Source organism: Schistocerca serialis, chromosome 4 (genome assembly GCF_023864345.2).
Source record: "Schistocerca serialis cubense isolate TAMUIC-IGC-003099 chromosome 4, iqSchSeri2.2, whole genome shotgun sequence".
NCBI classification, from domain to species: domain Eukaryota; kingdom Metazoa; phylum Arthropoda; class Insecta; order Orthoptera; family Acrididae; genus Schistocerca; species Schistocerca serialis.
In genome coordinates, this window is record NC_064641.1 from 751,773,403 (window position 1) to 751,787,478 (window position 14,076).

General features: G+C 41.6%; 1 protein-coding gene across 2 annotated transcripts in view; it reads left to right on the forward strand.

Moving 5' to 3' along the window:
• Window positions 1-14,076, forward strand: part of LOC126473288 (uncharacterized) — a 144,745-nt gene that overhangs the window by 22,542 nt on the left and 108,127 nt on the right. For both annotated transcript variants that reach the window (XM_050100246.1, XM_050100245.1), the window contains exons 2-3: window positions 13,137-13,294; window positions 13,380-13,561. In XM_050100246.1, coding sequence (XP_049956203.1) covers window positions 13,137-13,294; window positions 13,380-13,561 — 340 coding nt within the window. The remainder of the gene's footprint in view (window positions 1-13,136; window positions 13,295-13,379; window positions 13,562-14,076) is intronic.

A 14,076-nucleotide genomic window follows, 5' to 3' on the forward strand; every position in this document is an offset into this window, starting at 1 on the left:
GTTCTATGCAGAGTTGAATAGTTTACGTTTGCTTGTCTCCAGCGGGTCTCAGATGTTATCTTCATGAGTTGGGTCTTTGATTAATTACTGAAGATAAAATACTTAGAACAATTTTACATGCTTCCCTATTCCTACTACCCATTTTAATCAGTTGAGTCTCCCAGTCTATAGCTGGTAAGTTAAAATCTCTGCCTAAAACTATAACAGGACCAGTAAATTTATGCAAAATATTCTCCAAGTTCCCCCTCAACTGTTTCACCGCTACTGCTGCTGATGCAGGGGGTATATAAAAGCATTCAGTGAACATGTTTGGTCCACCTTTAACACTTGTCTTCACCCATATTATTTTACATTCAGAATCTGTACTAATCTTACTAGATATTATTGTATTTCTTATGGCTGTAGAAACGCGTCCACCAACAACGTTCAACCTTTCGTTGCAAGGTACATTCCAGTCAGAATTTAGAGTTTCGTTGCTGTTCATTTATGATTTGAGCCAGCTTTCTGCCCCTAGTACTATGTGGGCATTGTTGCCATTTATAAGCAATGCCCCTTGTATAATTGTGTAATTTACAGTTCATCTTAAATTTATTTGTACATTAGCAAAATGTCAGCAATTTTTGAAACTGATGACAAGAGTTCATAACAATATGACCAGTGTCACATCTTTTGTAGTTTTGAATGGTACTGTGGTAAAATTATAACATTTTCTATCTTATGCATCTAATTTAAAGAAGACCCACCAAGTGTGAAAGAGAATCATTAGGAGCTTGTGTAAGACTGATTCAGTAATGTTTAGGAAAGTAAGAAAAAGAGTATAAGCTAATCTATCTGTATCTTCATACTCTATTGAGTACTAAGAACTAAAAGGAACTACAGGTTATCAGATATTTATGAGGGATTATATACAGCAAAATACATAAAACCAAATAGGTACAGGTATTTTCGCAAAAGAAACTGGAATTTCACCTCAAGTAGTCTGCTATCTGACTACTAATGAATGCAAACTGAAAACTAATAGCAGATCTAGACTTAACATCTTAAATTCATTTACTACAGGTTGACAGTAATTGTCATCTGTACTATAATTCTTGGACAAGCCAACTCCACAAGCTGTCCCTTTTAATGAAATTACCATGATAGTGGGTCAGTTACTACTCAGCATCCCCATGTGATCTTTCAGTGTCTTCTTGTAAATGTGATGATCTTGTATAAGATAGAAGCTGGGTTCAGATCCATGTCTGGTCATACAAATATAGGCTTTTGCATGGTTTCATTAAATTATTTGTGTTAATGCTTGGATAGTAACATAAATCCAAAGACTATATTTTCCCCACATTGTCCTTAGTAGCAGTGCCAGACTCCAGTGCCTGCAATATTTGAGCAATACATAAAAAAAAAAAAAAAAAAAAAAAAAAAAAAAAAAAAAAAATACAGTTGTGACTCATTCTTCTGTGACAGCAGTTGTTTATTATGCTTGGTATAAGTACACTGCAACATGATATGTGATGTAACATATAACTTTGGTAAAGTGATGTGTTACCCATCGTCTTATGATCACATCAGTGAAAGGTTTTCTTACTAGTTAATTTGTTTAGAATTGTAAACTGTTTGGAAGTTGTGTCATTTGTGCACGTACATGGCCCCTGATGAACGCCACATCTTTTCCCAAGGTGGGACAATGGCAGTTATGCTACATGTTTCCAGCACCTGTTGGGCAGTTATTCAGTGAAACAATGTCCCAACTCAGAGAAGTGAGACACCACCATGACAGTGATGTGTCACGGAATGGAGATGAAGCTTAGCTAGTAAATGGCTCAGAGCTGTAATTTGTGCATGTCGTACAGGTTTATTGCAGTGGCAAATTGTTGTATACCCACAAATTGTATATGCTGAGTTAATACATAGAATAAGGGAAAGCGACCCACTCACATATAGTGGATCAATGCTCTGAGCACAGAAACACATAACAGATAACAGCATTCACACTAGCTTTTGAGTACCAGCTCTATTTTTAGCAAAAACACAAACACTCAGACACAAATGCAACCACACAGATACCCAAATGCACATTTTGTGGCCTTTACCTCATTCCAGTTAATTTTTCTCTTTAACTGTCAGAGGCTGGGGCTAATAGATACAGGATGTGACGCTGTTAATTCTACATTTGAAGTACTATGGGAAGGCACACAATATATGATTGAAATAAATAATTTGATTAATCATTGTTTCAAATAGGCAGACTGTGTTTCTGTTTTTTACTTCTTCCATTGTATTGCTCGAAAATGATCAAAACAGTATGTTGTGTCAATTACTTCCAGTCATTTGGCTGGCCGACAGGGATTCGGAGGCAGTAACGATGGAAAAATTATCAAGAGCCACATTGAGAAAGTAGTTGGTCAATACGTTATATGAAGAACTATTGTGGTATTCATATGGAGTAAAGCAGAAAGATAACTGAAGACTTAAACTAATTTGAAAATTTTAGCACTCTGTTTTTTATTCAAGAATTAATAGATCTCCACATGTAGGCCTATATGCTGTAATTTTCTTTTGCTGTCTGACATTAACTTGTATTATTGACTATAATACTTTCTCATTTTGTCTATTTGTCTGCATATATTTTTCCATCTTGTCTTCAGCTCTTACTCAGTGAAACACTATTTTCAAAGCTCTGTTAATGTTTCCATTTAAGTCTGGTCTTTTCTATGTGCATAATTTGTGTTTGTATTGTGCCTGTTACCATAACTTATGACAATCTATCTATAATATGTTAACCTCACAAAAAATGGGCCCCTCTTATTGTTATAACCTTTAATCACTAATAAATTGCGTGGATATACAAATGTAGAAACAATAGCTGGTTACATGCTACCAATTCCGTATCGGTCATTCGACTGCCGTGCCGTGACATGCGGCCGGCGCCGTTCGTAGCTAGGTGGCGCTCCCGCGCTCAGCCGAGTTGTGGAGCGCCTCTATCGCTGTTTGCACGTACTGACGTGGCAGCACTCTTAAATGTCGTGGCACTGTCACAACACTTTTCCCCCCTTGAAAAAAAACACTCACTTCCTGGGAGACACGGACAGCGTGGAGACATCCATGGCCTCTTGGGAGGCCCAGAGAAGATCCCGCGGAGAAACACGAGAGTACGGTCGAAAATGTCCAGGACGGAAGCCCGTGCGTGGAACGTGCCTCCTGGACGAGATGATGGGTGAACACTCCGGAGCAGCATCCACAGGTGTCGTGGAGCTGGGGGTGTGCTCCAGCGAGATAGGTCCCGGAGAAGGCGGCGTCGCGACTGGGGCCGGTTCCAGCAGACTCCGAAGCGGTAGCGACGTCGGCTGCAGCAACACGCACAGGAGATCGGCAGCAGCGACAGGACTGGCTTCTCAGGCTGGTGGAGGCGAAGGAAGGGGCGGTGGCACCGGCGTGGCCACCACTCGTGGGCGCATCTGGTCGTAATGGCGAACAACCATGCCGTCGTCCGTACGTATTTCACAAAGCCAGCGGCCGCGAAGAGCCTTGACCACCCCTGGAATCCATTTAGGGCGAGTTCCATACCGTTGTGCCCACACGTCGGCACCCACCGAGTATTTTCCCGCACGAGGGGACACAGTACAAGGCCTGACAGGGTGAAGCAGGTGCAGTAGAGTGCGCGGTTGGCGGCCATGCAAGAGTTCAGCAGGGCTGCGATCACCCAGAGGCGTGAAGCGATAAGAACTCAGAAAATGCAACAGAGCGTCATCTGTGGAAAAATCACTAAGGAATTTTTTCATCTGGCTTTTGAAAGTGCGGACAAGGCACTCGACCTTCCCATTCGATTGCGGTGCTGTAACATGATGAATCCCGTGTCCAGTACAAAAGTCACGGAAGGCCTGCGAAGAGAACTGAGGGCCATTGTCCGTGACGATCATGGATGGAAGACCTTCTAGCGCAAAGATTTTGGACAAAGCCAACGTCGTTGCCGCAGTGGTGGGCGACGGACATCGAACAACAAACGGAAACTTCGAGAAGGCGTCAATCAATAGCAGCCAATAAGTGCCGAGGAAGAGGCCAGCAAAGTCAGCGTGCACCTGTTCCCATGGCTGCGCCAGGTCAGGCCACGGAGAGGGCATTGTACGGGGTGCAACCAGTTGTTGAGCACACTGACCACACGCAGTGACCATGTGGGCGATGTCCGAATCAATACCGGGCCAATAAACGTGCCTGCGGGCCAGGGACTTAGTCCGAGAAATCCCCCAATGGCCTTCATGCAACAGTTTGAGAACATCTTTGCGAAGAGAGGCTGGCACCACGACCCGTGGAGATGCGCCATCCATGGCCAGAAGAACAACACCATCACAAACAGACAGACGAAGGTGCAAGGCATGGTAGTTGCGAAGGGGATCTGATGCCCGGCCCTTGGTCCTGTCCGGCCAACCCCGTTGAATAAAACCGATCACCTGATGCAGGACCGGGTCCCACGCAGTAGCCGACGCGACCTGCGAACCTGTAAGCGGAAAACCCTCGACCGCACGATGTTCCGCCTCATCAATGTGGAAACAGAGTAGTTCATCTCGATCGAAAACCGGGTCGGGGCCCATCAGCAAATGTGACAATGCATCAGCGTTGGCGTGCTGGGCCGTGGGGCGATAGTGAATCTCATAGTGAAAACGAGACAAGTATAAGACCCAACGTTGCAGACGGTGAGCTGCCTTATCCGGAAGCGACGTCGATGGGCTGAACAGAGAGACCAGCGGCTTGTGGTCGGTGATGAGGTGAAACTTAGAACCATAAAAAAAAAACGCTGAACTTTTTTAGAGCATAAATGATAGCGAGCGCCTTTTCGATTTGAGAATAACGCCGTTGCGCATCGTTGAGGGTCTTGGAAGCATAGGCAATGGGTCGTTCCGACCCATCCTCATACCGATGGGCGAGAACAGCCCCTAGGCCATACTGGGACGCGTCAGTCGCCAGAGCCAAGTGCTGACCCGGACGGAATGTGGCAAGACAAGGCGCCGACTGCAGATGAGCCTTCAGGCAGACAAAAGCCTGCCCACACTCGTCGGACCAACAGAAAGGAACGTTTTTGCGTAACAGCTGATGCAGAGGATGAGCTACCACCGCCGCAGATGGAATGAATTTGTGATAATAAGCAATCTTGCCTAGAAACGCCTGAAGTTCTTTTACCGTAGACGGCCGGGGTTGAGCGGTAATGGCCGCAACATGCTGACGTAGAGGACGTATACCCTCACGGGACAAGTGGAAACCAAGATACACGATGGAGGGTTGGAAGAACTGTGACTTGTCCAGATTGCACTTCAACCCAGCCGAATGCAGAACCCGAAACAGTGAACGCAAATTGCGAAGGTGCTCCTCAGTGGAGGGCCCCGTGACAACAATGTCATCGAGATAGTTTATGCAGCCAGGAACAGAAGCCGTGAGCTGTTCCAAAAACCGCTGAAAAATGGCCGGCGCGCTAGCGACGCCAAACGGTAACCGCTGGTACTGATACAACCCACAAGGAGTGTTGATGACGAGAAATTCCTTGGAAGATGCATCCAACGGCAACTGATGGTACGCCTCCAATAAGTCAAGTTTGGAAAAGAACTGGCCCCCAGCGAGCTTGGTAAATAACTCCTCAGGACGGGAAAGAGGACAAGTGTCAATGAGGCTCTGAGCATTGACAGTGGCTTTAAAATCACCACACAATCGCAGACTCCCGTTTGGTTTAGAAACCACCACGATTGGCGATGCCCATTCGCTGGAGGTAACAGGAAGGAGAATCCCTGAAGCTGTTAACCTGTCTATCTCAGCCTTGACAGGTGCACGCAACACCACCGGAATAGGGCGTGCCCGGAAAAACTTAGGGCGAGCTGTAGGTTTAAGAGTAATGTGGGCTTCAAAATCCTTGGCACGACCCAGACCAGTAGAGAACACGGACGAGAATTCAGAACAAAATCCATCCAGCTGTTGGTACGGAATATCCTCAGATATGAGGTGCACATCATCATCAATGGAGAACCCAAACAACTGGAAAGCATCATAACCAAACAGATTTTCAGTGCCCGCATGATCCACCATATAAAACGTGGGGGGCCGAACAACAGACTTGTAGGCAGTGGAAGCATCAAACTGGCCAACAATAGGAATTTTCTGTTTATTATAAGTTCTCAGATTTCGTGTCACTGGAGACAAGGGAGGGGAGCCCAACTCCAAATACGTGCGAGAATTAATGAGAGTTACTGCAGAGCCAGTGTCCACTTGCATGCGAATGTCTTTATCCAGAACACGAACAGTAACAAACAACTTATTTGTTTGAGAAAGCACACAGTTAACATCTATGTCCGATGCCTCGTCCTCATTGACAGGAACTTTAGGGGACTGACACACAGAAGCAATGTGGCCTTTTTTCCTTCAGGAATTACATGTGGCCCAACATTTTGGACACGCAGCCCTGTCATGCTGTACGAAACAACGTGGACAAGAAGGAAGTGCGGAACGAACCTGCTTCTGTGGTTGCTGTTTTCGCTGCGAGCGTTGCGGCCCAACGCGACGTTGTTGACGCGAGTGAACCGCCGCCACATCGTCGGTTCCCTGGGAAACAGGCAAATTGTCTGTGTCGAAAGTGGTCTGTATAGCGCCTACATCACACCACGCGTCTATTTGCACACCAGCAGCGTGAGACACTTCAAAAGATTGAACGATGCTTAGAACTTCCGACAACGATGGGTTTGGCAGTTGTAAGGCACGTTGCCGAACTTCTTCATCAGGAGCAAGCCGTAGAATAGCATCCCTAACCATTGAATCAGCATAAGACTCATGATGAGTGTCCGTGACAAACTGACATTTCCTACTCAGACCGTGTAGTTCCGCCGCCCAAGCCCGGTAAGATTGATGCGGCTGTTTACGACACCAGTAGAATGCCACGTGGGTGGCAACGACGTGGGTATTTTTTCGGTAATAGTTAGACAATAAGTCACACCTTTCTTGGAAGGACAGAGAGGCAGGTTCCCGCAGCGGGGCTAACTGAGATAGCAGCTGATAGATCCGTGAGGAAATCCAAGATAGAAATAACGACTTACACATAGGAGTGTCGACAACGCCGAAAGCCAAGAAGTGTTGCCGCAAATGCTTCTCATAATCCTCCCAGTCTTCAGCGGCCTTGTCGTAAGGAGGGAACGGAGGCAGAGAAAGGAAGACAGACGATGAGTAAGCGACGTCGAGAACGCCTGAATAGCAGCTGTCAGCTGTGTTTGCTGTTCAATGAGCGCTTGCATAAGCTGTTCCATGTCTGCCCCAACACGAACACACAAATCCACAACACAGGAACAAAAATATCCGACCTCGTCGCCAAAAAGTGTTATAACGTTTAATCACTAATAAATTGCATGGATATACAAACGTAGAAACAATAGCTGGTTACATGCTACCAATTCCGTATCGGTCATTCGACTGCCATGCCGTGACATGCGGCCGGCGCCGTTCGTAGCTAGGTGGCGCTCCCGCGCTCAGCCGAGTTGCGGAGCGCCTCTATCGCCGTTTGCGTGTCCTGATGTGGCGGCACTCTTAAATGTCGTGGCACTGTCGCAACACTTATTCTGGAGGCTGAGTGACCTGCGCTTTCTGTTTACCCTTCTGCAACCTATCCCTCTTGCTTCCCCGAGGAAGGGGGTAATACTTCCAGAAGCTAGGATAGTGTTGTGTATTTCTATAGTTTTATCAGCAGTACCATAAAATGTGGCTACTTGAATTACTTTTCAATTTTTAATCAAAAAGTATTTACTTTAGAGAGCAACTGATTGAGTCAAAATTTGGATCTATTACTCTGTATTTACATGTAATAAAAATGTTCTGAAACATGTTCATCAGAAACTGTAAACAGAAAACATGACAGCTATAGTTACCTTGTGATGTGGGGTAACAAAGGCCATTAGTTAGAAATCAATCTTCAATCCAAGTTAGTCGGGATTATGGTGACAAAGTCCATGCACTATGCTAAATTAGACATACCAATTGCTTGAAATGCACATGACGGTAAAAAATTTAAAACAATTACAGTTTTATACTTTTCATATCAGGTTTATTATAAAGAAGTCACAAGACTTTCATTGCAATGTTGGCTTTTCAAAGTTCATTCTTTAAGTGCAGAAGGGAATGTATAACACCCCGTATGAACTTTTCATAGACTGCACAACGTTTATAATATTTGAGATGTGGGCATCCATCTCAGTATCCACAATTGGGAACACACAATTGTTTTCCAATGATTTGGTGCTTTTCCACAAAAAAATTCATGCCTGTACTGTCTTCCTAAGGTTTATTTATGTTATTGCAATAGCCTATTACATTTTTGATACTTCTGTCTTTTCATCAAAGGTAAGTGTGAACCATAACACAGTCACAAGACTTAAGATCATTTGTTTGCACTTTTGTTTCCTTTGGCACAACAGGAATTTCTTCTCACTTAGTTTGTATATTAAAGTCAGCAATAGGAGAATCACTCACAATTAGAATTGAATCAGAATCTTGCTGTGAGAACTCCTCATTGTCGTCACTTGATTTGGAAGTGCTGGCATTTTTCATTCTCATTCTTGAAGTGACTGTTTTAGGCACAATGTTCCAGCCTTGTCCTTTCAAAGTGTCTAGAACTTCAGTGGCTGTTTCAGTTAGAATACCTCATAGCTTCCTTTTGTTCTGTATTCTTACAGACTGGATATCTTTCTTTTAAAAATGTTTTTATTAGGTTGCTTTCTTGTCTGTTCAGAACAAATTTTGCGATTGATTTTAAAACTAATTTTCTGATGAGCTATAAACTTGAAACTTTTAAACTTGAAACTTTTAACATATGTCAGAACTGGATGACAATGCAATATTAACTTGCTTTTGTGTCTGATACGTAGCAGAGCGTACTTCGTTTTTCTGTCTGTCTGTTTGTTCGTTTGGTACAAAATTTGGAACAGAGTTTAAAATCACTTCTTGATGAGCTAGAGACTTGAAACTCAGAAGTGGTTGACAATGCAATGTTAACTCACTTTGTTGACTGATGTGTGGCAGAGGGTACACTATTTTTCTGTCTGTCTGGTACAGATTTTGCAATTGATTTCACACTAACTTCCTCATGAGCTACGGAACTAGATGGCAATGGTATATTAACTTGCTTTATTGCCTGATGTGTTGTGCAGAGTACTTCTTGTACCACTGCTGTTTCCCCCTTTTCCTGTTCCATTTATGAATGTTCCATAGTAAGAAATATTGCTGGTAAGCCTCCATGTAAGATTAAATCTCTCTGACTTTTACTTTCAAGGTCTTTTTGTGAAATATATAAGGGACGTTCAAAAAGAAACGAGCCGGAGTCAAAATTACAGAAACCAGTACCTGTATTGACCCTGGTTGTTAAGACCTTTGTCCCACTGTGACACAAGGTGGCTGTCTCATAAAATTCCTGGGGCTGCGATGTTAACCAGTTCTGCATGTACAGCTGGATGTCGTTGTCTGAGATGAATTGTTTGCCCCTATGCTGGCATTCTTCTTTGACCAAGGTGGCCCCCTTCTGATTTACTTCCTGCAGCACGGGACAACAGTGAATGCCCAGCATTACTCACAAACCTTGACCACCCTTTTCCAAGCGATCAAATCAAAACTACTAGGCAATCTCACCTGTGGGGTCATTCTGCTCCACGACAATGCAAAGCCTCATATGGCCAACATTGTCACGGCACTCCTGCAGAAATTCAAATGGGAGGTTCTCAGCCACGGCTCTGAGGGGCAAACAATTCACCTCAGACGACGTCCAGCTATACGTGCGGAACTGGTTAACATCGCAGCCTGGGAATTTTACGAGACAGCCATTCACTGCCTTGTGTCACAGTGGGACAAGTGTGTCAACGGCCAGGGTCAATACTTCTAACATACTGGTACTGGTTTTTGTAATTATGCCTCTGGCTCGTTTCTTTTTGAATGCCCTTTATACATAGGAGGAAGCAATAAATTGGTTGACTCAGATGAAGAGAAACTGAAATAAACCTGAAATTTATCACATGTCTTTGTTCTAATCTCATTAAAATTTTTGAAATTGATTGAAAAATATCACATACACAAAACGAAAAAGTAGGAAATTATTATTTAAATAAAAACTTTTTACTATAATGTTTTTCAAGCAGACTAAAATGTATAACATAATTTTTCCTAGCCCCCATACAGATTCCTAACTCCATATATGTAGTCCTGAAAATTTGTGCTTGTGAATATTTAATAGCTACAGCAATACTTGTAAAATTTAAAATGGGAAATGTAAAGTGCATGCAGTAGATAACAGTAAAGAGTATAGAGAATAGCTGTCATTGAGAAAAAAAATTAGTACCTTAGGTGAACTCTGAACTTTTCATCTAATCAATATGTATCATATTTATCCCATGTTTTTCATTTTAAATTTTACAAGTATTGTCATAGCTATTAAAAATTCACAAACACAAATTTTAAGGACTATCTGTATGTGTTAGGAATCTGCATGAGGCTAGGAAAAATTATTTTATACTTTTGAGTCAGTTTTCAAAATGTGTTCTAGTAAAAAGCTTTTTATTTAAATTGTTATCTGTCCTCATGAAGAAAATCATTAAATGAGGGACTAGAATAATTGATCATCACTGGATAGATATGCACCCAGTAGAATAGTTCATAATGGGAGGGACCCTCCATGGTATACAGTCACTGTAAATAAACTTCTAAAGAAACAGAGATTACTGCATCATAGGTGTAAAACAAGTCAATCGGCTATTAGATAGAGAAATGCTGAAAATAACACGTTTGGCTGTCAAGAGAACAATGTGTGAAGCCTTCAGTGATATCATAGCAGACTACTGTCAAATGATTTTTCACAAAAACCAAATAAATTCTGGTCACATGTGAAGGCTGTTAATGGTGCCAAAGTAGTGTCCAGTACCTAGTGAATGAGACAGGAACTGAAATTGAGGGTAGAGAAGCAAAAGGTGAAATGCTTAACTCCATTTTCAAATGTTCCTTTATAAAGGAAAACCCAAGAGAAGTGCCAAATTTTAATCCTCGTTCCACTGAAAAGATGAGTGAAATAAGTATTAGCGTCAGAGATATTGAGAAACAGTCAAAATTGTTAAAATTGAACAAAGCTCCAGGGCCTGATGGAGTTCCTATCAGATTCTATATTGAATTTGCGACGGAGTTAGCACTTCCACTAACTATAATCTGTTGTAGATAACTGTGCCCTGTTCTTGGAGAAAAGCCCAAGTCACACCCGTCTACAAGGAGGGTAATAGAAGTGACCCACAAAACTACTGTTCAATACCCATGACATTGATTTGTTGTAGAATATTAGAACATATTCTTAGCTCAAACATAATGAGTTACCTGAAATACAATGAACTCATTCATGCCAATCAGCATATATCCTAAAAACATCAATCATGTGAAACCCAACTCGCACTTTTCTCACATGATGTATTGAAAGTTTTCGATCAAGGCCGTCAGGTAGATGAGTATTTCTTGATTTGCAAAAAGCATTTGACTCAGTACCACACCTATGCTTATTGTCAAAAGTACGATCATATGGGGTACCAAACAAAATTTGTGACTGGACTGAGAACTTTTTGATAGGGAGGACACAGCACATTACCTCAGATGGGGAGTCATCATCAGATGTGGAAGTAACTTTGGGTGTGCCCGAGGGAAGTGTGTTGGGACCCTTGCTGTTCATGTTGTATATTAATGACATTGCAGGCAATATTAACAGCAACCTCAGACTTTTGCAGATGATGCAGTTATCTGTAATGAAGTACTGTCTGAAAGGAGCTGCATAAATATTCAGTCAGATTTTGATAAGACTTCAAAGTGGTGCAAAGATTGGCAGTTTGTTTTAAATGTTCAAAAATGTAAAAGTGTGCATTTCACAAAATGAAAAAATGGAGTACCCTACAACTGTAATATCCGTGAGTCATTGTTGGAATCGGCCAACTCATACAAATACCTGGTACTGTGTAGGGATATGAAATGGAATGATCACATAGGCTCAGTTGTGAGTTAAGCAGGTGGTAGACTTTGGTTTATTGGTGGAATACTGGGGAAATGCAATCAGTCTACAAAGGAGATTGCTTACAAATTACTCGTGTGTTCAGTTCTAGAATATTGCTCAAGTGTGTGGGACCTGTACCAAATATGAGTAACAGGAGATACTGAATGTATACAGAGAAGGGCAGTACAAATGGTGACTGGTTTGTGTGATCCATGGAAGAGTGTCACAGAGATACTGAAGAAATTGAATGGGCAGATTCTCAAAGATAAATGTAAACTATCTTGAGATAGTCTACTAACGAAGTTTCAAGAACTGGCTTTAAATTAGGACTCTAGGAATATACTGCAATCCCCTACGTGTCGCTGACATAGGGATCGTGAGCATAAATTTAGAATAATTACAGTATGCGCAGAGCCATTCAAACAGTCATTCTTCCCTCACACCATATGTGAATGGAACAGGGAAAAACCCTAATAACTGGTACAATGGGACATACTGTCTGCCATGCACTTCATTATAGTTTGCAGAGTATAGATGTACTGTAGATGTAGAAACTGTAAATTATGATGTTACTGCTCTTTCTTCGCTTTCTGTGCAAGCAGAAAAGAATGTGTTCGTACATTCTATTATTCCATAACTACAGCAAATTAGTTTCATGTTCTTTTGATAATAAAATTGAATCTGTAGTCCTCATAAAACTTTTGTTCAGATTACTACCAGTTTGAGATCACTAAGTTTATTTGTCAAAGACTGCGTTTTTCTCAAGGAAAAAAGTGTATATATACATTTTGATAGTAAGCAATGAAAAACTCGTAACTCCATTTTGTTTAATTTTGCAATTGAAGCAAAAATGGTTTCTTAAAAAGTAATATAACATGATACAGGAAGTTGCTACATGTGTAACTGTATAACAGAAGTGTAATTATTGATAGATTAGAGAAATCCGTGCAGTTTCAAATCTTTTATCCATGCACTTTCAAAGATTTCTTTGATCATAGCATTACTGGTTACTGGAATTACAAGTTTTAGTTTTCACAGATAGGTGGAGCTATGAGCTATTAATCGCCTACTACCAACATATTAATAATTTACACCATTCAACACTTCTTTTCAGCTTGGTATGATGAAATTTGCTTGATTGAAAATCCATATTTCCAAGCATCAGACATGTACTGTTGGCCATGTGAAGAAGTTAGAAGTGTTCTGGATCTTTCAGAAACAGCTGAGCCAGTGAAACAACTTCCACATGCAGGATTCCCATTTATTGTTAAGGTATTAAACACATTATGTTAGGTATATGTTTGAAATGAGCAATGATTTGAAATGTGTAATGCAGGTTCACCATATTTCTTCACAGGGAAAGTCACCAAATGTAACCCTTTCAGATGTCCAGATAATGTATTTTTTCAACAAGCATATTTTTGATAGAGACGCTTCAAGGGTTATGAGCAGTGACAAGTCATGGAATACAATAGAAGAACTAGTACATCACAATCTCTCAGAAAATCCAACATATTTAAGAGATGGACATATTACATGGTAACAGCACTAGATTATTTTAGTGAGTGGTTCTCTAATTCATTATCATTCCAATTATCCAAACAGTTTTGTTTTGAGGATTGAAAGTTCCTAACAAAATATATAAAGAGCATAGGGACAGATTATCTACACCAAAAAAAGAAAAAAAATCTAGTATGTATAGTAAACGAGAGCTCTAAAGTGCATACCTTAAAAGATATGAGAACTTGTTTGTCTTTGATACTATAAAACACATCTCTTCTACTGCAAGCTCTTTGCTTTTCATATTTTGGAAGGAGGTAGTATGGACCAAAACAAGAAAAAAGTCTGGTAATTACTGGCTCTTAAATACATATCTTAACCCTTTAACTGCTCTGGATGTGTTAAAGCGTGCGCCTTTGTACCTGTCCCTGCGTGGTCTGAACGTGTTTACGCATGCCACCAGTCCTTCTACCTGGTACTCTGAACATGTCTATGCGTATACACGTTCAGAGTACCAGGTAGAAGACTGGTGGTACGTGTAAACACGTTCAGAC